Raw genomic sequence first — 26,337 nt, 5'->3', positions numbered from 1 at the left:
GAACCAACGTTTGGGCTTTGGGCTTGACTGGTTAATACAAGTTTGTTTGGTCAGGGATCATAAGCCCATAGGTCAGTCCGCACTATATTGGTCCGAGGAGGAGTATATCCTCGGACAGGCCCAGCAATGGCCCTGGAACTTGCTAAACGGATTAGGAGGTAGAATTCTAGAAGAACTGGGGGGTAAAAGCGTGATCCAAACACCTTTTAGAAGCAAGAACGTGTGAGAAATATCTAAGGAAAAAGCTGCTACCACCACATTAAAGACCTTGCATCTACCTCCCTGGCCGCATTAATGGGGAAATGACCTCTGAACAGTAGAATTCAGCCTTTCTGCTATTATTTGAAGACTTCAAGAAGGTGGTGGATGAGACTAGTATCTAAAGGGGAAGATTTGTATGACACGTGGATGAAACAAGGAAGAAGAAGAAGTATATAAGAAGATGAGAGAGGAAAGAAAATGGGGACTGGTTAGTTGAAAAAGAACTAAGAACCGTAATCTTTGGCATAGAAAGAGAAGTGTTATACAAATTGTCTTCGACTTACGTCCGAAGAGGTTTCTTTGTCATATTCATTTGTCATTTGCATAGATTGCGGCATTCTAGCTTATTGATCAAACTTCCAACATCCCGAACCTAGGTTTCAAATCCATACTCTACAAATTTCATTGTATAAGGCTCATTAGGCCTGAGCCTAATACTAGTTTTTGGGTCTAGGTACTAATTGTGCACTTACACAAGTAATAATCAAGGAAACTTCTACCTAAAATAAGTTGGACTTTTGGCAAAGAGAGAAAATTGATGTCTAGACAAATCAAGCTAAGGCCAACCAAAATGGACCATATTCTTAATTTCTTATCTCAATTTGTTCCATGTACAAGACTTACAGTCAATGTTTGGAGTATAAAAGTTGAACATCTTATCTAAAGTCTATCATCTGAAAGCTTGAGAAAAAATTCATTTAAACCAACACAATATAGAAATTATAAAGGAATCAAAGAAAAATTGTCAAAAATTATGAAAATTTAATCTTTGCTTAAATTTTTATAAGGATGAACACAATAGCAATATCCTTCTTTAAAAAAATAAAGATAAAAAAAAAAAAATCTATGCTTATTTTGTAAGTATGATAAAGTCCTATCACAAAGTTTTTTGAGACTCATGTTGATTGGTTATCAGGACTAATAAAGGAATAATCATACATATATACATATACATATACATACATACATATATATATATATATATATATATATATATATATATATATATATATATAAAAGTAGATACCTCATGTGGGAGTGCATGAGGTCTTGCCAAGTGACGCTTTAATTTTGCATTTAGCATTTTTTTTTACCCCTTTCGTTAAATTTCTTTTTTACTATTATCCAAAAGTTTACATTAACTTATTTTATTGTTATCTTATTAGTCTCTTATTAATTGCCTTAACTTACATCACAAATTTCTCTCTTTTTCATGTCTTTTAGCATACCCACCATTTTGATATATTAAAAAAAGAAAAAATAATAATAATTAAGGACTAATAGTAATAACTAACCAGATAAAGCCTCGGAGAGAGATAGAGAGACACAAAAATGATGTGGATTGTTAAATAAAGCGCATTGTTTGACTACATATTAACAAAATAAAAGAACTGAGATTGACAAAACATTTGAAAGAGAGAGAAAGAGAAAGAGAAATTTGAGGGGCCGTGCACCTCTGTCATATTGGCCTCCCACCACCATCAAGATGCCGAAATCCCTATGGGTATTTTTTTCTTTTTAAATTACGAGATTAAATATGATTTAAGTTTGGATAATTTGGTTTGATAGTTTTCGTTTTGAGTATATAAGTAGAGAGAATATTTGGTACATAATGTAAAGTCATATTCTACAATGGTTTTAAATCATCTATAAGGCACATGCATATATACTTGCACACACCATATCTTTATGTCGCACTATTGGTGAGTGAAAGATAGTGAGAGAGTTGGACATACTTCTATTTCATAGTATGAAATATTTGAACACAACACAAATTAGTTGATTTTCATGATCCCATTAATCTTTTGCATTTATTTTTGGTTTCATGATATAAAAAAAAAAAAAAATTAATATTACCTTGAGAAGGCTATAAATATGTAGTGAAACTAGTAAACTAATTTTTAATATCTTGTTTCTCAATTTTTTTTTAATATCTTAATATGTATATGTTTCTTTACTCTAATTTAGTTTACTTTTTTATATGTCAAAAGTCTTGTAGCTGAATTGACACATCCCCATGCAGGTTTAGGGGGGAGAGGGTTCGAGTTGCGAGGATAGCAGCATATTGTAATTATCTTCAAAAAAAAAGTTTACTTTATATATATATATATATATATATATATATATATATATATATATATATATATATATATATAAAAGTTAAGAACCTAAAAAAAAAAAGATATATCTATAAGTATTTAATTGAAAATTATTCCATTAATTGGAGGAGTAATTTGTAATTTAACTTATCTTAAATAATCGACTTGGACAAGATAGAGGATAAAACTATTTTAGCAACCTACCCATTTATATCCCCAAACCCACCTATTTTCCACCACTAGTGGTTTAGACTCTTTAGAGTCTTTTTTTTTTTATAGAGGTTTTCAATATATGACGTCTGCTCTTGATGATAACTGAGACACCAATTAGTTTTTTGTGTAGACGGGGATTGAATCTCAAATCTCTTATATAACCATAAAAGATTTTACCAATTAAGCTAACTGAAACCCACGTAGTGGTTTAGAGTCTTAGACAATAATATGGTCATTTTTTTTTTCTTCAAATTACTATGTTTTAATTTTTTCATTTCAATTGATTATTGTAAACTTTATTTATTTCTAATTTTTTTTTTTAACTTTTTAGGCTGTGAATTGTGTTTGCAAATCAGAGGGTGAATGAAGTCTTTCTCTTTGTAGTTTGAAACTTTGAATAATTTTGATTCGGCCAAAACTTAGGTACAGTACCTTAGGTTACCTATTTAAAATTTTGACACTTGTCCAATATAACAGACCAAGTAAACGGTGTTAAAACTATTTTTTTTCCTTCTTCCTTCTTTTTCTTGTACCTGCAAACCCTTCCCTTGCAAACCCAAAAGGGAATAAACAGAAAAGAAGACAGAAAAGATCAGAAACCAAAACATTTGGAGTTCCTGTTATTGTCCTCTGTTTCATTTTCCTTCTTCCTTTTTTTTTTCCTTGTGCTGTCAGAACCCACGGCTTCAAATCTCCACCGAGAGAGAGAGAGAAAGAATCATAGATCAGAAAAGAAGACAAAAGATCAGAAAAGAGAGAAAGAATCACAGACCAGAAAAGAAGACAGAAAAGAGTCATAGATCAGAAAAGAAAGAACCATAGATTAGAAAAGGAGAAAGAATCATAGATCAGAAAAGAAGACAAAATCAGTAAAACCCATTAATCACTATATTAATGGGTAAAACCAAAGAATATATTAATACCCATTAATCACTATATTAAATCATAAGTCTATGTTTGGTTGCCAAGAAAACCAAAGAATATATGATACATCCGCAGATGTAGTTGACTTGTTCCGGTGGAGGATCCATCAAGGAGTTGATGAAGAAATCTTCGAGGGTTTTTCGGGTTTCTCTCTCTGTCTCTATTCGGCGAGCCCAACTGCTCTATCATCTATTATGTTTTTGTTTTAAGAAACACGAATATATAAAAATTGAGTATAGTCTTGGGTTTGGAAGAGAAGGGTCATGGGTGGTTTGGAAGAGAGGTTTTGGGTTTGCAAGGGAAGCGTTTGCAGGTACAGGAAAAAGAAGGAAGAAGGGAAAAAAAAAAAAGGTTTCACATTGTTTACTTGGTCTGTTATATTGGACAAGTGTCAAAATTTTAAATAGAGAATTTAAGGTACTGTATCTAAGTTTGGACTTTTTGATTCACAGTTTTTTGTTTAAGTCATGCAACGAAACTGTTTGAAATGATAAGGGCGCTGCATATAAAAAGTCACAAAGTGTCACACTCACTATCTGCCCGTCTTTTAGGGCAAAACAAATGTTGACCCATACGTGACCCACTCCTTGTACAATTCTACATCAACTATGCGATTTCCAAAAGCCTAAAGACTATTTCACAATTTAATGCAATGCATGAATTCTTTTCTTTAAATCATCTTAAATATTTTGTTAACAAAGTCATATAGAATTTGTATTAGTAGGATAATGAGCTAAGTTATACTATCAAATGATAATTTTGGAATATAGAAAACAGGAAATGAAAACATAATAAATTGGACCCCACGTTGAAGATCAGTGCACGCCTTGGCAATTCAGGTTTCTACAGCTTTGACTTCCCCTCAGCTGAGGCAAGTGAAGACCAGGGACTGTTGGAGAGGATCAAGCCCAGAACTGGAATTGGGCCTATCAGGCCCAAAAACCAAGCCCAAAGGGTTTAAAAGTCAGACAACGATGACGACTTGGGTGCGCCAGGGCTGTCGACTTCTCTTCATAATTCATTTCAGCATTTATTGTACTCCACAAACTATCAAACACATAGAGGTTAATCCCATTCAGTCAGCCGAAGCAATTTCCTTGCCGTTCCATCCCTTCCTTTTGATCCACACACTTATAGTTCCAATTAATTCTCTTCATTTCGTTGAATTTTTTTAAGAGAAGCTTCAGTTTCGTTGAGTTTCTAGGGAAATGCTAGAAAATATGAGAAGTTAGGTAAACAAATGCTAGTGTTCTACATTTTCGTAGTGATTTTGGAAAATTATCTTATGAGACCGACTAAGCTCTCACCCTTTTTCCATATTCTTGGGATTGTAAACAAATGTTGACCCGTATGTGACCCGCTCTTTGTACATTCACTGTGTAATTTCCAAAAGCATGGAGTCCATTTCATAAATCAACTCATCAAGAAGTTGCATTTTCTTTATTTTGAATAGCCTAACTTTTATATCATCCTAATTTCCAATTTAGCAACATTTTCTCTCCTTTTTAACTGTTACTATAAGGGCCCGTTTGGATTGAGGAAAGAGAGAGAGAAATTGAGGGGAAGGAAGTAGAGTAGAGTTGGTTGAAAATAAGCTAATTTTAGGCTAATTTTATTCTACTTTACTCTATTCTTCCTCCCTCCCCCTCAACGGACCAATAATTTTCTTGAGCATAACAATGTCGACCTCATCCTTGCATTCCAGTCCCTAGTCCCTGATATTTGTCTTTCAAGGAAAAGAATAAAAGATGGTTCATGGTTGTAACTTGTAATTAGATGAAAAGACTTACAATAAAATCAATCCAATAGCCTTAAGAAAGAAAAAGTTTATAGCATATGCATCAGTTTGTACAAAATAATTTAAGGTCAAATTTTGCCGAACAAAATTTTGACTAGAAACTTGGTTGTAACTAATAATTACAACTCCATTAAATATCTTTTATTGGATGTGAATTTTGAAAAATTCACCACCGGATAATATTTCTTCTTATGTCCTCTATGCTTACAAAATTTCTAGAAAATTATAGATCAATAACTATGTCATCAATTAAATGTTTAAATTTCAATTTTTTGTAATTAGAATTATGCATAAAAAATAAATTTATGGATCAAATAATAAATAACATCCGATTGACACGAAATTTGACATGTGAGGAAGGTTAATAAAATATCACTAACAAACTAACAGAAATTTTATGAAAATTCCATTGCCGGTGTCTTGGTCTTTGTAACATTGATATGAAAATTCAATCATATAAGAACATTGTAAAATTCTATGTATTTGCATTTTTTTTTGTCCATATATGAAAATTTCTTTTTATTAGATTTTGTATTAATTAAAATTTTTTAATAACCACCGTAAAACAAAATTCTTGGAACCGCTATTGTGCCATATGTTGAATATCTTGCTCTAATCTAGCTATTATTACACTGTTAGTTTTCTAAGCTTCCAAATGGTGTCACAGGTGATTGCGTTCAACGGTTGAAGACAAGGAAACTGGGCTGCCCTTGCTACACATTTGGAATAAATGCAACTCTTTATCACCTACCTGATCTTCGAGGTACGTAGAAGCAAGAGTGCCCCAAGTTGTCTTTGTAGGGCAATCTCTCGCTCACAAAGAAATAAATGATATGGCGGCAATTCTCTATAATATATTAATATTACCTTCAGTCTTTCATAAAATCATTTTGTTCCTATTCAATAATAGATGATTGATTGACTTAACCAAAAAATGTACCTAATTTCTCCTCTGTCAAACACAACCATCTTTGGAATTTGAATTATCTTTATCACTGCAGCAGATTTTGTATGATCTGAATGTCTTTGTTAAAAACAATAAAAAATACTAACCAGCCAACTGTATTACCAATATTTTTTGCGAACACAAGTTATTTATTACTTTTTCCAACTATATATAGATATCTTAGTATATGGTTTGTTAGGAACTGAGCCTAACCCACCAATGATAAAAGTAGTAATCTTATAAGATATATTACCAATTAGGTATTTTCTAAACTGATCCTGGATATTGCATTTTTTTAGTCCAGGCATGGATTAGTTAATTTTTTCCTCTACAAAATGTCATAATATTTTCACAACAATTGAGATATCAGTATCTATTTTGTTTCAAAATAAAATTTAATAAATTAATAAATTTGTATTCGGATCCACCACAATTGAAATCAAGAGTATTTGAAAATGTTATTACATTTAATTTTGTCTATAGACTTTTTTTCATAGTTCATAGCTATAGAGTGAGTGGGTGGAACGGGTCAAGTGGGTCACTACATATGTGACACGTGACACTTTTCAAAATGCCCATGTATGCTTAATTACCAACAAAAGTCATTTGTTAAAAGGTTCATGGGCGAATACTAAACTAGTACTATAATTACTACATTATTCTATAGCATCTGTTTTGGCCTTTTATATCGTTTTATAGTATCTGTTTTGGTATGTGAATTATAAAGTCAATGTATATATATTCATTTGGATTTGAAAATCAAGTATCCTCGAAAAAACACAAAACAAAACTGAATCCATAGATGTTAAAGCATTTCACAAGCAGAATGGTTAGAACCATAATGTTCATCTCCATTTCTCATCTCCTCAGCCGGGTTCTTTTCTTGTGTGTGCTGGGACCTGCCTTCCTAGGAGCTATTATACCCACTTCATGTAGCAGCAACCTCACTTTCAAATGCTCACAGATGGAGAAGAATGCTCCTCTTAGCTTCAAAGAAGGTCTCACAGATCCAGCAGGTCGCCTCTCTTCTTGGGTTGGGGAAGATTGCTGTAGCTGGATAGGTGTTGGATGTGACAACACTACATCACATGTCGTCGAGCTTGACCTCAGAAACCGATTTCAGATTAGCAAACATAGTTACAAACATAGTTACGAGAACATGCAAAAGTACAACATGTCGTGCTTGGGGGGTAAGCTAAGTCCTTCTCTACTCAATTTAAAGTATCTGAGTTATCTGGACCTAAGCCAGAACAATTTTGAAGGCATCAATATTCCAAATTTCATGGGTTCCCTTGAAAATTTGAATTATCTTAATCTCTCTTTCTCACTATTCACCGGTGTTATTCCTCCCCATCTTGGGAATCTATCAAAGTTGCAATATCTTTCCCTTACTTCCAAGTCATTCCCCTTCTCAGAGTACCCTCCCGTTAGAAGATTGGAAGTCAAAAGTCTAGAGTGGCTTGTTGGTCTCCCTACTCTGAAGTACCTTGATATGAGCTTTGTAAATATTGGGGAAGTTAAACCAGATTGGCTACAGGCAGTTAATATGCTTCCTTCTTTGTTGGAGTTAGACCTAAGTGGTTGTAGACTTGTTACTCTTCCTCAGTCTATTTCCTCCATCAACTTCACATTTCTTACAGTCCTTGATATCTCTCGCAACATGTTTAACACCTCAATACCTATATGGTTGTCAAATTTGACTGGCCTCTCAACACTTAATATTGGAATCAATTCCCTTCGAGGTGCCATTCCTAATGTATTTGCTAATTTGGTTTCTTTGCAAGAGCTTGATCTTTCATATAATTTTATTGAAGGCCAGTTACCAGTAGGTCTGGGACATCTAACCAACTTGAGCAGTTTGGATTTATCTAAAAACAGCGTTACTGGTAAGATACCATTCTCATTTGGCAAACTTTGCAACCTGCAAACATTTGCTCTGGCGTACAATGGTATAAGTGGGGAGATAACTGAGTTTGTAGATGGATTGTCGCAATGTTTCAACAGCAAACTAGAATGGCTACTTTTGGAATCTAATGGATTGCTTGGGGGTAAATTGCCGTACTCTTTGGGAGCACTCAAGACGTTGAAAACTTTGCGCCTCGTGTATAATTCCTTTTGGGGTTCAATTCCAGATTCTATAGGAAACATGTCGTCTCTACAAGAACTTTCTCTCTCCGAAAATATGTTCAATGGAACTATTTCCAAAAGTGTGGGAAAACTATCGATGCTTACTGTTTTGGCTCTTAGTGATAATCATTGGAAAGGTGTCTTAACCGAAGCTCATTTTCAGAATCTCACACGATTAAGTTGTTTATACTTGTCTGTAGCTTCTGCAACATGGTCGTTGGTTTTAGATGTGAAACGTGACTGGGTTCCTCCTTTTAACTTGTCAGTAGCCCAATTTGATAGCATGTTGATAGGCCCAAACTTTCCGGCGTGGATTCAAACTCAAACTAAACTATTGTTTCTTCGGCTTAGGAATGTTGGCATTTCTGATACCATTCCGCAAGGCTTTTGGAATTCCTTCTCAAGGATTGGGGATATTAGTCTTTCCAGAAACAAAATTCGAGGACAGGTACCACACTTCCAATCTTATCATCTTTTACGTTACTTAGATCTGAGTTTCAACAATTTTGATGGTCAAGTCCCACTTTTTCCTAGTAAAATGATGGAATTTGTGTTTCTCCGTGAAAATATGTTTTCTGGAACTATGCCGGAAAACATAGGTGAAATATTGCCCTTGGTATCTTACTTGGATCTCTCTTCAAATTTTATAAATGGTACAATCCCCCCTTCTATTGGAATGCTAAAAACTTTGCAAATCCTTGATTTGTGAAACAACTGCCTGGCTGGAGAACTTCCTCCTCATTGGGAGGAATTGCACAATTTAATTATGTTGGACATAGCAAATAACAAAATATCTGGCAAACTTCCAAGTTCAATGCAATTTTTGAGTTCACTAAAGTGGTTATCATTAGGAAAAAATCATCTTGAAGGAAAGTTCCCTTCTTTCTTAAAGAATTCCACACAACTGGTAAACCTTGATCTTGCAGGAAATAAATTTTACGGAAAACTACCAGCGTGGATAGGAGAGAGCTTATCATCATTATTAAGGTTAAGCCTAAGATCCAACTTATTTGACAGGGACATTCCTCAACAATTCTGCCTTCTTTCAAGTCTTCAAATCTTGGACCTCGCACAGAATGATTTGTCAGGAGGAATCCCACAATGCTTAGGAAACTCGAGTAAAAGTGATGAAAAAAGTCTTGCAACTTCTTTAGAGAAGATGTCAGTATTTTTAAAAGGAAGAGAGTATGTCTATGAGTACACCATTTATCTTGTCCATTCCATAGACCTATCTAACAATAATCTATCGGGGGAAATTCAAGCAGTAAACAGCACAAAGAAACAGAGGCAAAACGACATTCAAGATCAAAACAGGAGAAGGAAAACAACACAGTACAAATTGGTGTATCAGCACGTGTGAAGAAAAGGTGCATGTGACTTAGTTGTTTAGAACTCCAGCTGTCATGTATTCATTGGTGTAGTTATAAGTGTTGGTAGTTATACTGTTTAGATAGCTGTTAGAAAGTTAGTTAGAGCAGAGTATTTCGGCGCCCATTTTACTCTCTTGTATACATGTATATATATAGCAATCATAGCTTGTAATTATTATTATCTGATTTCAATGAATTAGAATTAGTTCAGAAATTCTCTCTAGAAATTTCTTTCTTTTCATGGTATCAGAGCAGTGCTTTCGTTGAAGCTCTGTTTTTTTTTCCCCCTTTCTTGTTTTTTAAACCCTAATCCTGTTTCTGCGATCTTTGAAGCTTCTACAATGGCTGCCACAACTGATTCTTCACAATCAGTGCCTATTACCACAAATTCTTCACAATTTGTACCTTCTTGTAGCACAGCCATAGCAGATAAGTATGCTAATAACCCATATTTTCTTCCAGCCAATGAAAATCCAGGTTTTGTTCTTACCTCTCAACCTTTAACTGGACCTGAAAATTACATGAGCTGGGCTAGATCTGTGTTCTTAGCTTTAAGTTCTAGGAACAAATTTGGTTTCGTTAATGGTGTAATCACTGAACCAGACCCCAATTCTCCATTGTTCAATTCATGGAGTCGATGCAATACTATTGTATTGTCATGGTTAACCAATTCTCTGAGTTTGGATCTCAAAGCAAGTGTGATGTACATCAATAATGCTAGGGATTTGTGGATTGATCTAAAGGATAGGCTATCACAGGGAAATACTCCAAGAATGTTTGAGCTTGAGAAGGAAATCTCTCATCTTTCACAAGGTTCTCTCTCGGTGAGTTCTTATTTCACCAAATTTAAGACTTTGTGGGATGAATTTGCCAATTATCAACCCTTTACTGTTTGTAATTGTGCTTGCACTTGTGGTGCTAAATCTTCTTAATTGGATGCTCAGCATAAGGAACATGTTTTTCGATTCTTAATGGGGTTGAATGATAGCTATGGAAATCTTATTGGTCAAATTCTGTTACTTGAACCTTTCCCTTCCCTTAGCAAAGTCTGTTCTTTGATATTGCAAGAAGAGAAAAGGAGGAATATTGGTCATGGGGTTTATATGACTCATCCTATTGAAATTTCTCGCCGCAATGTTTATGAATAATGGAAATAAAGGTCACACTCCAGCACATTATGGTGGTAAAGGAGGGGGGCATTCTAAGAAAGAAAGGCCATTTTGTACCTATTGTGGACTGTCAGGTCATATAGCAGACAAGTGCTATAAACTTCATGGTTATCCGCCAGGATATAAGCCAAAAGGGGGCAATAAGGCTATGGCTAATCATGTTTCTGGTACTTTTGGGGATTTTGATGCCTCAAACCCTCATCAACTTAATGGTGGTCTGCCCACTGTTGGTTTTCAATCTGATCCAGCCCTTGCTTCACAGAATGTTTTTGGTATTTCTACTGGTAGTGCTGCCTTGCAACTTGGTTCACAACCTCCTCTGTCACAATGTCCAATGTCTCAGGCACAATGTGAGTAGTTACTCACTTTCTTGAAACATTATTCAGCATCTGGATCAAGCAATGGTACTCAATCTCTTCACCAGGCTGCTTCAGTAATGGCACCTGCTGTTACCACTCAATCCCTTACAGCTTCTAGCTCCACTTCACCTTCCTGCCCTTCCAATTTTTCAGGTAATCCTCATTGGATACCACCAGAATTTTCTCATTCCATTTTTTCTGCTTAAATTGTCAATAGGCATGCATACAAATCTAATGATTGGATTATAGATACTGGAGCTACGGATCATATGGTCCATTCTGTCTCTCAGCTTACTACCATTACTTCCATGGTTCAATCTTGTGTCTATTTGCCAAATGGGGAGGAAGTTTTAGTAACACACATAGGCACAGTGCAGATTTCTTCTACACTTACACTTACTGATGTTTTATGTGTTCCCTCTTTCAGTTTTAATTTGATTTCTGTCAGCAAGCTCACCAAGAACCTTCATTGTTGTCTTATATTTCTTGGGAATTGTTGCTTTATCCAGGACCTTGCTCATTGGAGCACGATTGGTCTGGGTAAAGAATGCAATGGGCTGTATTTGCTGCAAGACATTGCCTCTCACACTGCTGTTTCTTCACACACTGCTGCTCTTGCTGTTACTGATGGCTGTTCTTCATCAAAATTATGGCACAATAGACTAGGTCATCCTTCTTTTTCCAAGTTTTCTTTGTTACAAGGTGTTATAGATGTTGCTGTTCAGAATAAAACATTCTGTTGTGATGTTTGTCACTATTCTAAACAGAAAAGGCTTTCTTTTTCTTCTAGTGTTCATGTATCCACTAGACCTTTTGAACTTGTTCATTGTGACCTATGGGGTCCTTTTGGTACATGTACTCTTGATGGATTTTGTTTTTTCTTAACCATTGTGGATGATTTTACAAGATGTACTTGGGTTTATCTTCTTAAAAATAAATCTGGCACTCAAGTTTTCCTTCCTCAATTTGCTGCTATGGTTAAAACTCAATTCAATAGTCATATTCAAATCATTAGAAGTGATAATGGTACTGAGTTTTTTTTTAAAAGATTTTTTTCATTCCAATGGTATTATGCATCAGTTATCTTGTGTTGATACTCCCCAACAAAATGGCATTGTTGAGAGGAAGCATCAACACATTCTTAATGTTGCAAGAGCTTTGAAATTTCAATCCCAAGTTCCTTTATGTTTCTGGGGTGATTGTGTTTTAACTGCTGTTTACTTACTTAACAGAATTCCTTCCAAGTCATTAGGTAATAAAAGTCCTTATGAGTTACTTTTCAAGTCTGTTCCTACCTATGCTCACTTAAAGAGTTTTGGTTGTTTATGTTTTGCTTCCACTCTTTCTCATAATAGGCACAAGTTTGCACCTAGGGCTAAGAAATGTGTGTTTCTAGGCTATCCTTTTGGCATTAAGGGTTACAAGGTTTTAGACCTGGATTCTAATTCTACCTTTATCTCTAGGGATGTCATTTTTTATGAGCATATTTTTCCTTATGCTACTAATCCTCAGCCTTTTGCTTCATACCTCAATGATTTTGTATTTCCTCATTTTGCTTCTGATTCTGTTTTTGTCTCCACTCCTGCTTGGGTTTCTCATTGTGATCCTTCTCCTAGTTCATCTTCCACTACTATCTCTACTGATTCTATTCTCCCAGATTCTTCTTCCACTCTTCCTTTAGATGATCATTTACCTTCACCTCTTTCCTCTTCTTCTCCTCTTTTAGTTTCTGCAGATGCACCCTCAACACTTGATCCTCCTTTGCTTAGAAGATCTGTTAGAAACCATCATCCTCCTTCTTACCTTTCTGCTTACTCTTGTAAATCTGTGAGTACTAAACCTGCTTCTGGATTGCCCTATGATGTTTCTCAGAATTTGTGTTACTCTCATCTTGGTCCTGTTTTCCATTCCTTTGTCATGGTTGTGTCTTCAACTCCATCAGATCCTGCTTCTTTTCATCAAGCAGTTCAGTTTTTTGAGTGGAGGGATGCCATGGACAAGGAAATTCATGCTTTGGAGCTCAATGACACTTGGACTCTGACTACTCTACCTCCTGGCAAGACTCCCATTGGTTGTAAATGGGTGTATAGGATCAAGTATCATGTTGATGGCTCAATTGAAAGGTACAAAGCTCGCTTAGTTGCCAAGGGTTTCACTCAGCAGCTTGGACTGGACTATTCTGAGACTTTTTCACCTGTTGTCAAGTCTGTTTCTGTCAGGCTTGTTCTTTCTTTGGCTGCTGTGAACAGGTAGTCCTTGTATCAATTAGATGTTAACAATGCATTTCTCCATGGAGACTTGCTTGAGGATGTTTATATGTGTCTTCCACCTGGATTTCACAGCAAGGGGGCAACTAATCTGGTTTGCAAGTTGAATAAAAGTCTTTATGGTCTTAAACAGGCCTCTCGACAATGGTTTGATAAGTTTTCAACCACTATTCTGCAGATGGGTTTCATTCAATCCAGATTAGATTACTCTTTGTTTACACATACTCAAGGTTCTTCTTTTACAATTCTCTTGGTATATGTGGATGACATTTTATTGACTGGAAATGATCCCACCTGTGTTGCTACTTTGAAGAAGGTGCTTGATGCTAAGTTTGGTTTAAAGGACCTTGGTACTTTGAGGTATTTCTTAGGACTTGAGGTAGCTAGAACTGAAGCAGGGATCAGCTTAAACCAAAGAAAGTATGCCTTAGAAATTCTAAAGGATACAGGATTCATTGGTTCTAAACCTGTCAAGTTTCCTATGGAGCAAAATCTGAAATTATCTAAGTATGAAGGCAAGCTTCTTGAGAACCCTGCACAGTACAGAAGACTAATTGGAAGATTGTTGTATTTGACCCTAACCAGGCCTGACATTACCTATGCTATTCATAGGTTGAGTCAGTTTGTATCTCAGCCAAGAGAACCTCACTTGCTTGTAGCTAATAGGGTGCTGCAATACATCAAGGGTTCACCAGGCAAGGGTCTTTTCTTTCCAAGTAATTCAGATTTGCACATTAAGGCCTTCTATGATGCTGACTGGGCAGGCTGCCCTGACACCAGAAGATCCTTAACTGGTTATGCAGTCTACTTAGGTGATTCTTTAGTGTCTTGGAGATCTAAGAAGCAAGGGGTGGTGTCAAGATCCTCAGCTGAGGCAGAGTACAGGGCAATGGCTAGTGTAGCTTGTGAAATCACTTGGATTTTGCAACTACTTAAGGATTTGAAGGTCAATCATTTTAAGGCTGCAATGCTGTTTTGTGACAATCAGGCAGCATTATACATAGCTGCCAATCCGGTCTTCCATGAGAGGACAAAACACATTGAGGTGGATTGCCATCTGGTGAGAGATAAAATTATGGAAGGCATGATTAAGACTTTTCATGTAGCTACTAATTCACAAGTGGCTGACATCTTTACCAAGGCTTTGGGGTATTCATCTTTTGCACGATTATCAATCAAATTGGGTCTAAGGGATATTTTCATTCCAAGGCAAGTAAAGTCAGCTTCCTTAGTCCAAGTCACTGAACCTAAGGCTCATGACTTGAGGGGGAGTGTTGAGACTGATGCAAGCAAGAACAAAGTAAACAGCACAAAGAAACAGAGGCAAAACGACATTCAAGATCAAAACAGGAGAAGGAAAACGACGCAGTACAAATTGGTGTATCAGCACGTGTGAAGAAAAGGTGCATGTGACTTAGTTGTTTAGAACTCCAGCTATCATGTATTCATTGGTGTAGTTATAAGTGTTGGTAGTTATACTGTTTAGATAGCTGTTAGAAAGTTAGTTAGAGCAGAGTATTTCGGCGCCCATTTTACTCTCTTGTATACATGTATATATATAGCAATCATAGCTTGTAATTATTATTATCTGATTTCAATGAATTAGAATCAGTTCAGAAATTCTCTCTAGAAATTTCTTTCTTTTCAATTACAAGCCTCTCAAAATTGGTCAACATGAATCTCTCTATGACTCACTTGACAAGAAAAATTCCTGGGAGCATTGGGAATTTAAAAAGTTTGGAATCACTTGATCTGTCAAGAAACAAACTTTCTGGTCCAATTCCACAAAGCTTGTCGTCCTTGACATTCTTGAGTCACTTGAACTTGTCATTCAACAACTTGTCGGGTATAATTCCATCTGGGAATCAACTCCAAACTCTCAATGATCCATCCATTTACCAAGGTAATTCTTTACTCTATGGACCTCCTCTTTCAACAATATGCCCAGGGGAACAACCTGATCCTAAAGCAAGACCAAATGGAGCAGAAAAGAATGATGAAGTGGGATTTGAGTCGTTATCGTTCTACATTAGCTTGGTAGCTGGCTTTATTGTTGGGTTTTGGGGAGTTTGTGGCACACTTGTTGTTAAAAGATCATGGAGGCAAGCTTACTTCCAAACTTTTGATAATTTGAAAGACAAGATTTTTATTTTCATCAAGGTCAAAGTTGCTCGCTGGTCAAGAGAAAGATGAAGTTGGAGGAAAATTCAGGACAAGGAAGGACTGCTTAGTGCTTGTTTTTTATGAATCACGAAGAATTTGTTGTTGTTGTTGTTGTTTTTGTTTTTTTTGTTTTTTTTTTTTTGTTATTTATAATTCTGTTGTTGTGTACAATTAAGTGCTCCAACCTTTACTTTCTAGAGTGGTATTTTTATCTTTTATTTCTGTCCGTTTTTAAATAACCAGTTTTCACCAAGATGGTTTGTGAATATCGTGGCCACCGAAAGAACACTGCCACCGTCTATAATTTTAGCGTACTATAAATTTTACATTACAAAAGATTAAGTCTTTAACATATGGAAGCTTATGGCCTGTTTGGGAGTTTAGAGAGGGAGGAGAGTAGAGGAGAGTAGAGGGGAGGAGAGTAGAGGAGAATGATTACTCTCCACCTTGTTTGGATGTTTTTATAATTAGTAAGGGGGAAGGGAGTAATTAGCCCTTCCCCTTGTTTTTAACATTGTAATTTTATAAATATAATAAGGGTAAATTAGGTAATTTACTTTATCAATAATTTTATGTGCTCTACTCTCCCTCCAAATCTCTCCAATTTGGGGGAATTAAAAATGAGGGGGTTGGAGGTAGTTGAAACCCCTTCAAACCCCTCCCCCTCCTTCCTTAAAAAACTCTCAAACAAGGTAATTGAATTACTCCCCTTCCCTCTACTCTACTCCCCCTCCTTTTTTAGACATCCAAACAGGCCATTAAAGAAATAAACCTTATTAAATTGTCATCATAAAGTGTCAAAATAATGATGGGAACACACTCATCGATATTTTTCTTCTAGTTTGTACTGATTTGGACTGGTTGGCGAAGTCTCTCAAATTTCTTTAGAAAGGAATACACAAGAAAGGGGAAAACAAAGAAAACATGAACACCACGGAGGAGATAAGAAAATCAATGAGTAGGCACAAGCACCCAAAAAAAAAAGGGATAAAGAGCACATGCAAGGACGCACTGAGCTAGAATTTTGGGTTGAGGGTCAAAACAGGAATAATAAAAATTTTAAGATTCAAGAATTAAAAAATATATTCATGACTGAATATAGTATGAAAAGCAAACTAACACTCATTCAATATCAACAAAATACCACCAAAAAAAAAACACAAAACAATTATTTCACAATACATTTTAAATTAAGCATTTGTCAAAATAAAACAGGATTTTTTTTTTAAAAACTGAAAACAATCTAATTAATTTTATACTAAATCTAAATTCATAATAATTTTTCCTTTAACGTACAAAATCAAATGGTACTTTAGAAAATCATCTCTTTCTATTTTGGTTATAAAACCTAGTTTTGACATGATTTATTATTGAAAATGCTTGTCATGTAGAGGTAGTAGAAGAAACAAAATGAATAATTACACTAAAAACTAGTACGCTATTGATATTTCTAACCAAGCTTTTGACACATTTCAAAAAGAAACCTTTTGAATTTGCAGCTGATCGAGCAAGTTTTTCAGAATGACCAATTTGATTTCTAGGAATTATTCTCTGAAATCTGTTGGTTTCATCTGGTATCGGCGAAACAAAATCAGAGTTAATGATGTACAAGGCCTGCCCCAGTCAATGATGTATAATGCAGATTCTGTGAACAACTACTCCTCTCTATCCAAGAAATTGAGGCCATGGGCAAGGAAGGACTACTTAATGGGGTATTTTTTACGAATGGCGAATTTTTTTAATTAGAAATCTTTGGATCTCTCTTCCATTTTATTAGTGGTAGAATTCCCCTATCTATTGGCATGTTAAACATCATACAGATTCTTGTTTTGAGAAACAACTACTTGTCAGGGGAACTTCCTCCTCATTGGGAGAATTTGCAATCTTTAAATTTGTTCAATGTTGCAAACAACAACATATCTGGAAAACTTCCCAGTTCAATGCAATTTTTGTGGTCACTACAGTGGTTGTCATTGGAAAAAAAAAATTCATCTTGAAGGGCAGTTCCCTTCTTTCTTGAGGAATTGCATACAACTCGTACGGTAAATCTTGATCTTGCAGGAAATAAATTCTATGGAAGCTTGGCAGCATGGATAGGAGAGAGCATATCATCATTATTGAGGTTAAGCCTAAGATCCAACTTGTTTGATGGGGACATACCTCAACAATTATGTCTTCTTTCAAATCTTCAAATTTAGGACCTTGCAGAAAATGATTTGTCAGGAGATATCCCACAATGTTTAGGGAACTTGAGCAAAACTGACCAAATAAGTCTTGCAAATTCTTTGGAGCAAATTGTAGTATTTTCAAAATGAAGAGAATACGTATAAATCCAATTTTCTATTTCTATGTTTTATTCTCCTTTTAACAATAAATACAATTTTCTTTTTTCTCTCTTAAACCTTAACCCTTCCTCTAAACAATTTCTAAACCTCAAAATCCATAAATCGTCCTAAACCTTAACCCACCACAACTACATACAGACAAAATTTCCAGATTTGTACGCAGTGTGTTGAAATTTCTTTTCAACATCATATGTGATCTTTTGATTTTTTGATTTTTTAATACCTGGATTTTGACGTGATTCATTGGTGATTATTATTATTATTATTATCTTTGATAACATTGGCGATTTATTTTGATAACTTGGGATGGCGTTATACACTCGAGACCAGGTCAAATGTAAGTGGGGTTAGCTAGAAGTTTCATTCGGAAATACAAACTTTTCAACCATTTATGTCGCTTTTCACATGGTCCTCTTTGATTTATTTTGTTGTGTTGTTATTAGAAGTTAGAACACAAGCAGGCTCCGTGCATATAACGGATTTGTGACTGGTGATTACCTATCAAAAAAAAAAAAAAAAAGGGATTTGTGACTAGCAAAATATATATATATATATATATATATATATATATATATATATATATATATATATATATATATATCTATCTATCTCAGAAAGTGTGACTAGTAATATTTAAAGACGTTTATGTTATATTTAAATACAATTATATGTCATATTTAAACAATTATATGTTATATTTAAATACAATTATATTGTCAATGATTAAACCCTAAATCTCTTATTCAACCATTAAAAATTTTCTTAATTGAGTTAACTGAAACTCACACATTGTTGTCTTTGATTTATTTTATTGTGTTACTTATTAGAATGTTGATATCTATCTATCTATCTATGTATATAAATATAAATATATATATATATATATATATATATATATATATATATATATATATAAAGAGCAGAGATCTTATGCAGGATTGCATGAGCTCCTGCCATGTGACACTTTAATATTTCATTTAACATTTTTAACTTCTTTTCATTAAATCTCTAAAAAAAAAAAAAAATTCATTAAGTTTTTATTTTATTTTTTTACTATTATTCAAAAAATCACAGTAACTTTATTTTAACTGTTATCTAAAAGATAGGTTACAGTTAAAATTAAATTAAAATCAAATCAAACCTTATGAAAAGCTCAAACCCACTTATTACATTACATATTATGACCTAGGCTGGATCCTTCCACATTAACTTTTTTCCCACATTCTTCAAAATATGGGTTGGCATCATAAAATAGGACACACTTTTAAAAACTCTCTCTATAATCTTCCTAATAAGACTCTTATTATTAAGTGTCACATCAATTTGCTCTTTCCTCTTCTTGTTGCTGATAGTATTTTTGCACAAAAATGGATTATTTCTACACCATCTTCTTTTATATGGTGGAATTTATTATAAATAAATAAATAAATTTTTTATATGATAGAAACAATAATTTCCTCAATTTGTTTTTTGTTTTAATTTCTAATGTGGAAGACTCTTGAAGCCAACAAATTATATGCTAGTTGTCCACTCTCTTTCAAAGAATGTAAAAGATAATTGTACACTTTAATCAGCCAAAATAATTAAATAATTGTGAAATTCATTTAGGCTATATATATATATATATATATATATATATATATATATATATATATATTCATATTTTTAATTATGTATATTCATAATAATTTTGGTTCTTTTTATTTTCTTCCTCTCAATAATACGTATATTATAATTGAACATAAGATGAGTGTTATTGGACCATAAAGAATAGTTAGAAATTATTTCAAAATAAAAGTATAAAGTTTTCGCACATCGCACGAGACATCAACTAGTTATTACAAATAGTCCAAACACACAAACAAGTAGGTTCTGTGTATAGCACGGATTTGTGACTATGAAGATTTTTTGTGACTTTTAATATTTAAAAAGTTAAAGACTTTAGGTTTTAATTGAACTCATAATTTTACATATTATCATTCTAATATATATTATTTAATTGAGTTCAATTCTATTTCATATTTAAATACTCCATTAGAATCTTGTCACAATTAAAAAAAAAAGGGCTATTAATAACTACCACAATGTGCAGATTAGATATAAAATAAAATAAGACAAAAGACTATTAGTAACTATCATCTTTGTGGGGAGTAAAAATATCCTGATGGGAACGTGGGCCTTTTGGGCCGTGTTAAGGAAGGCCGACCTGACCCTGGGTTTTGAAGTTGTTAGTACTATGGGTCGACCCATACGCCGAGGATCCGAGGATCCAGCCGAGGGTGAACTTACCCTCGGATGAGCACCAAAGAACTCGGGATTTCATAGTAAAGGTTAGGGGATGACACGGTTAAAGCCAATGGTTAAAAGGGGTGAACCCTAGAACGCCCCAGAAGCACCGGTGTTGAGGAAATGTCAAAGATAAAGGCTGCTACCTCCACATTCAAGACTCTGCACCTACCACCCTGGCCGCATTTATGGGGGAAGTGACACCTGAACAGTGGAAGAGAAACTTCTGGTTACTATTCAAAGGCACTGAGAAAAGAAATATCTAAGCTAAGGGGGAGGTGAGGCAACACGTGTACTAAGCATTCAAAAGAGTAGTATATAAAGAGCAATTTAAGACAGAAAGGGGGGACGGACTTTTTTTGTAACCTAAAAAGAAAAGAAACAAAGAAAGATATAATATAAGAACAGCCCTTGGCTTATGTCCGAGGAGGCCAATTTGCAATATTCTTTTTTGTTTTCCAAGTATTTACAACCCTTAGTTTGTTATTTGATTCCCACCCATTTCTAACCTAGGTTTCAAGCCCACACTCTACAAATTCGTATTGTTTAAGGCTCATTGGGCCTGCGCCCATAACTGTTCTTGGGTCCAGGTGCAATTGTGCACTTACAATCTTAAGACAAAAAATAGAAATAATAATAATATTTTGTCTAAGTTTTCCGTGCATTTTACAAGTTACTAATTTGTTCCTCTATAATTGTATACCAAAAAGTCTTAAATGGTATGCGAATTATAAATTCAATCTATATTATTGTATACCATCAGTTTTTGGACTTTCATTTTGGCTCGAAGCATTTGTTTTGCTATGAATTTACAAAGTTCATTTATATTATTGTTTAACCTCAGTTTTGGCCAAATTTTTCTTGAAGAATTAGTTTTGGTATCAGATTTACAATCAAATTATATTGTATATTATTGTATGACCTCTGTTTTGGCCTTTTATTTTTGCTTGAAGCATTTCTTTTGAATGTGAATTACAAGGTAAACCCATGTTACAAACCACGAAATCTATATATATCTAAAAGTTGAAGTGTAGCATTTATTGTTACTACGCTCCAGTTGAGCCACATCAGCGCCCACGTCATTATTATTTTTCTTTCCAATTTTTGTATAATTTTTTTTAACATTTACTCTTTTAAAAATATATGTATATGTGTGTATATATATATATATATATATATATATATATATATATATATATATATATATTTACACTTTCTCTAACCTTTCTCTATCCTTTATCTTTTCATCTCCCCACTACCCTCTACCTTAATATCAATTTTCATCTCCCCACTACCCTTTACTTTACCTTTTCATCTCACCAATACCCTCTACCTTAATATCACTGTTCATCTTTCCCTTCATCTTTTTTTTTTTTTTTTTGTCATTTTTTATTCAAACCTCTTATTATAAATTTGTCATTCTTGTTCCATTCTTTACATACTTTTCCTTCACAAAAAAGGCTCTCTCTCTCTCAATTTTTTGATGGATTTTTTTTTTTTGGCATTTTTGCTTTGGGTTGATAAATTGTTGTGTTCTTTAGAACTTTATACGAAGCTGATGTGATTTAGTTTTTTTATTAAATTGTTAATTTTATTACTTGTATTTTTCTTTAAATTTTTAGTTTGGGTTGCTTTAAATTCACCTATTTAGTTGTTCTATATATGTTATTTTTGTACAACATGACATTTGTTCTATGAAATTCCTTTTAAACTTGATATGTTATCTTTTCATTTGACTTTTTTTTCTCTCCTCATGTGCAGTGATTGACTTCTAACAAAAACTTTTCTGTTTATATATTTAGAATTCTATTTCTTCTTAATTCCAATAGTTTAAATTTTGTATGGGCCATAAGGAACAAAGGGATTCATAATGCATTCATGTTCTCCTCGTATAGTAATAAATTTGAGTAGTTGAATATTGTTATTTAATTTACCACTATTACATATTTTTTCCTAAAAGCTACATACCATCGATCATAAAACCAAATTGATATTTCAAAGTTCATTTGCATGATTACTTTGTTGTGTGGTGAGTTGAAACATTGTTGGGTAATGATGTATGTTAGATTGTGTGTCTAGCCTCTTGACTTGCAAAGGTTAAGTATTGATTTATGCTAAGTTTTTGTTTTTGGTATTCTTTAGAGCTATAATGGTTGATAGGTCTAATGAGGTTCCATTAATTTATGCGAGGCTTCAATCTCACCTAAATGACAAGCAATAAAACAAGCCAATTCATGTTTAGCTTTCAAGTTTATTCTTAAAAAAAAAAATGCTTAGCTCTCTGGTAACCACCAATTCATTTTGTTAACCCAACATCATAGAGTAATTTTAATTTAGTTATAAGGATAGGGTTTATCATTTTTCATGTTGCAAATATATATATATATATATATATATATATATATATATATATATATATATATATATATATATATATATATATATATATATATATATATATATATATATATATATATATATATATTTGGCTTACCCCCCATAGCCCCTTCCAAAAGAAGATCTAGAGAAAAGGATCACTCTGGAAAATTCTCTTGGAAGAAAACAGCCTCCAAGTATTATAAAAATCAGAAGTATGGTCACTTCAAAGATAACGATTTCTATAAGAAAGGAAAGAAATCTAGAGACTACCATAAGGTCAATGGTAAAAGAAAGAAAGGACTCCACACACAAAGCATCTGACAAAGGTCAATGTTTTAGATGTGGAAAGAAAGGCCACTACAAAAATGAGTGTAGATCCAAGGCCAAAGCCTTAATCAACACCTTAGTGAGTGACCAAACTAGCAAAGATAAGATACTCAAACTCCTAGAACTTGACCACGAAGAAAGTGAGTCATACAGTAGTTCTAGTGATCAAGAGATCTACCAGTTAAACCAATCATCCTCAGAACCTTCTAGAGCCTCCTCAAGTACCTCTAGTGGCCCAGATGCTCCTATGGCATGCAAGGATAGTTGTTGCAGGAACAAATCAGTCAATGTTCTTAGCACTCAAGAAGAACTTCTCCTTGATCTCATAGAACAGATCAAGGACCCAGTTGTTAAGGCTTAAAACCTTAGCAAATTCCATAAAACCTTAGTCAGGGAAACTAAGGAAACTGGACCTAGAACTGAACCTAGGATTTCAGAACCCAAGGTTAACCTAGAAAGGATTTACGATAGGTTCACCAAATCCAAGAAGGAAGTTACAGTCAACGACCTTCAAAAAGAAATCAAGGAAACCAAATCCGAGGTTCGTACCCTTAAGCAAGAACTAATTATTCTTAGAGTTGATCACTATTTACTTGACCAAAGATTAATATCTTGAAAACACTTCTCATCAAGGCAATGAGGAAGGTTCCCCATACCAAAACCCTTCAGATGAAGAAGAAATTTATGATGAAGTAGTTAACCCTATAGTTGATTTGGTTTGGACTTCAAGCTAAAATCAATAGCACTACATCAATTGACCATTTAAATTCAACCATACCTTCCATATCATTAAATTATAAATATTTTCTTTCATTTTTTTTTTAATTTTTAAAAGTTAAAAGTATAATGTTTTAATTAAATACAAATAAAAAAATTCATTATAAAATTGTACTTTTTTTTTTTTAACATTTACACTTTCTCCAACATTTCTCGTTCCTTTCACATTTCCCTTTATTTTCATTTATTTTCCTTCTTATTATTCTTTTATTATAAAATTTTCATTATCTTTTCTATTTTACATTTCTATGCATAATTTTCCCTCACAAAAAAAGTTATTATTCTCTCTCAATTTTTTGTTATTTTTCTTGCATCTCTGCTTTAAGGTATTAATTTTTTGTATTTTTAATAACTTTGCTTTGAGTTGATGCAATTTCGTTTTGTGTTTTAAGTTTTTTGTTGTTGTTGTTGTTCTCTTTGATTGTTAAATGTTATTCTATTGCATTATAAATAATAAAATATTATTTTATTACACAGCATGATTTGGATAATTTTATTATATATGAATTTTACATAAGTTACATAAACAATAGTAAAATAATAATAATAATAATAATAATAGTAAAATATATATATTTATGAGATAACTCTAAAAAAAATTATCACGCTCAACGCACGAGTCTGCGACTAATTGATCCTAATACCTATCTAAGTTGGCCAGCCCCTTAACCTTCAATGCTATGCATATTCGTTTGCACTGTATCTATTCTACCTAGCATGTTACCATAATAGGTTATATGGTACTTGATTGGCATTGGCCTTCTTTAAATAGTTGTTTGAGTTACAAATGGTTAACATGAAATGAAAGTTTTATGAACATGCATGTGCAAACCCGTCAAGACTTATCACATTGTGTGATACCCCGAATTATTTGAATTTGAAATAAGAATTTTATAACTTAATTGACACCTCTTGATATTTTTAACCAAATAAATGCATGCACGGAATCCCATGTTATAAATTGATTTGGCAGGGCAGTTCAAGTATCCACTACAATACATACAACAAAACTAGAGCCTTAGACGTCTAAGTACTTCACAAGCAGAATGGTTAGAACTATCATCTTTATTTTCCATTCTCTTCTCCTCAAACTGGTTCTTTCTATGTGTTTGTTGGGACCTGCCTTCCTAGGATTTATTGTACTCATTTCACGCACCAGCAACCTCACTTTCAGATGCTCACAGATGGAGAAGAATTCTCTTCTTAGCTTCAAAGAAAGTCTCATAGATCCATCAGGTCGTCTCTCTTCCTGGGTTGGTGAAGATTGCTGTAAATGGATAGGTGTTGGATGTGACAATAGGACATCACATGTTATCAAGCTTGGCCTCAGAAACCCATTCCAGATATAAACATACAACAAGTCGTGCTTGCAGGGTAAGATAAGTCCTTCTCTACTCAATTTAAAGCATTTGAGTTATCTGGACCTAAGCTTGAACAATTTTGAAGGAATCGATGTTCCACACATCTTGGGTTCCCTTGAAAGTTTGACATATCTCAATCTCTCTTTCTCATTGTTTTCTGGAGTTATTCCTCCACATCTTGGGAATCTATCAAAGCTCCAATATCTTGACCTTAATTCAAATTCATTCCTCATCATAGAGTACCCTCCTTTTACAAGATTGGAAGTCAAAAGCCTACAGTGGCTTGCTGGTCTCCCTTCTCTAAGGTATCTTGATATGAACTTTGTAAATCTTGGGGAAGTTGCACCCAATTGGCTACAGGCAGTTAATATGCTCCCTTCCTTGTTGGAATTACACCTAAGAGGCTGTGGACTTGTTAGCCTTCCTCACTCTATTTACTCCATCAACTTCACAATGCTTTCAGCCCTTGATCTCTCTTACAACATGTTTAACTCCCCAATACCTCAATGGTTGTCAAATTTGACTGGCCTTTCAACACTCAATCTTGCATCCAATTTCATTCAAGGTGCCATTCCAGATGCATTTGCTAATCTGGTGGTCTCTACAAGAGCTTGATCTTTCGTATAATCATTATATTGAACATGAGTTACCAGCTAGTAGGGGACGTTTGACCAACTTACGCAAATTAGATTTATCTGCAAACCACATTAATGGTAAGCTACCAAGCTCATTTGCCAAACTTTGCAACTTGCAGACGTTTAATCTGATGGGCGATGGCCTAAGTGGGGAGGTAACTGAGTTTGTAGATGGATTGTCTCAATGTTCCAATAGCAGACTAGAGACTAGTTTTGCATTTTAATGGTTTGCTTGGGGGTAACTTGCCCTACTCTTTGGGAGCACTTAAGATGTTGAAAATTTTAGTCCTCTCTACCAATTCTGTTGGGGGTTCAATTCCAAAATCTATAGGGAACTTGTCGTGACTACAAGAACTTGACCTGTCCAGAAATAAATTGAAAGGAACTATTCTGGAAAGTGTGGGAACTGGGAAATCTATCAATGCTTGTTTATTTGGATCTTGGTGAGAATTATTGGGAAGGTGTCTTAACCGAAGCCCATTTTAAGAATCTTACACGATTAACATCTTTAGACTTGTCTGTACTATCCAC

The 26,337-nt window shown here is 34.1% G+C and overlaps 4 protein-coding genes across 4 annotated transcripts; all 4 read left to right on the top strand.

The window, feature by feature from the left end:
* Positions 1-7,205: 7,205 nt before the first annotated feature.
* Positions 7,206-9,077, top strand: LOC142643940 (receptor-like protein EIX2). The gene has a single exon (XM_075818646.1). It carries the CDS (start codon positions 7,206-7,208, stop codon positions 9,075-9,077), a length of 1,872 nt encoding a protein of 623 aa, XP_075674761.1.
* Positions 9,078-10,079: 1,002 nt separating this feature from the next.
* On the top strand, positions 10,080-10,886 carry LOC142643939 (uncharacterized). Its single transcript, XM_075818645.1, has 2 exons — positions 10,080-10,562; positions 10,683-10,886. Exons 1-2 carry the CDS (start codon positions 10,080-10,082, stop codon positions 10,884-10,886), a joined length of 687 nt encoding a protein of 228 aa, XP_075674760.1.
* Positions 10,887-15,207: 4,321 nt separating this feature from the next.
* LOC142643938 (receptor-like protein EIX2) lies at positions 15,208-15,726 on the top strand. Its single transcript, XM_075818644.1, has one exon. It carries the CDS (start codon positions 15,208-15,210, stop codon positions 15,724-15,726), a length of 519 nt encoding a protein of 172 aa, XP_075674759.1.
* A 9,268-nt stretch (positions 15,727-24,994) lies between these two features.
* On the top strand, positions 24,995-25,786 carry LOC142643937 (receptor-like protein EIX1). Its single transcript, XM_075818643.1, has 2 exons — positions 24,995-25,063; positions 25,184-25,786. The coding sequence occupies exons 1-2, from the start codon at positions 24,995-24,997 to the stop codon at positions 25,784-25,786; spliced, it is 672 nt and encodes a 223-aa protein (XP_075674758.1).
* Positions 25,787-26,337: the final 551 nt, after the last annotated feature.

The sequence above is a fragment of the Castanea sativa genome, chromosome 7 (assembly GCF_040712315.1).
Source record: "Castanea sativa cultivar Marrone di Chiusa Pesio chromosome 7, ASM4071231v1".
NCBI lineage: Eukaryota > Viridiplantae > Streptophyta > Magnoliopsida > Fagales > Fagaceae > Castanea > Castanea sativa.
Note: the sequence above shows the minus strand (reverse complement) of the source record. Positions and strands in the feature narration are given on the sequence as shown.

Bases quoted from the DNA above. Each gene is read 5' to 3' on its own strand.
- LOC142643940 (XM_075818646.1), top strand. From the start codon at position 7,206: ATGGAGAAGAATGCTCCTCTTAGCTTCAAAGAAGGTCTCACAGATCCA.
- LOC142643939 (XM_075818645.1), top strand. From the start codon at position 10,080: ATGGCTGCCACAACTGATTCTTCACAATCAGTGCCTATTACCACAAAT. The intron at 10,563-10,682 runs GTGAGTTCTTAT...TTGGATGCTCAG, and splicing joins TTTCACAAGGTTCTCTCTCG to CATAAGGAACATGTTTTTCG.
- LOC142643938 (XM_075818644.1), top strand. From the start codon at position 15,208: ATGAATCTCTCTATGACTCACTTGACAAGAAAAATTCCTGGGAGCATT.
- LOC142643937 (XM_075818643.1), top strand. From the start codon at position 24,995: ATGGAGAAGAATTCTCTTCTTAGCTTCAAAGAAAGTCTCATAGATCCA. The intron at 25,064-25,183 runs GTTGGTGAAGAT...TCGTGCTTGCAG, and splicing joins CAGGTCGTCTCTCTTCCTGG to GGTAAGATAAGTCCTTCTCT.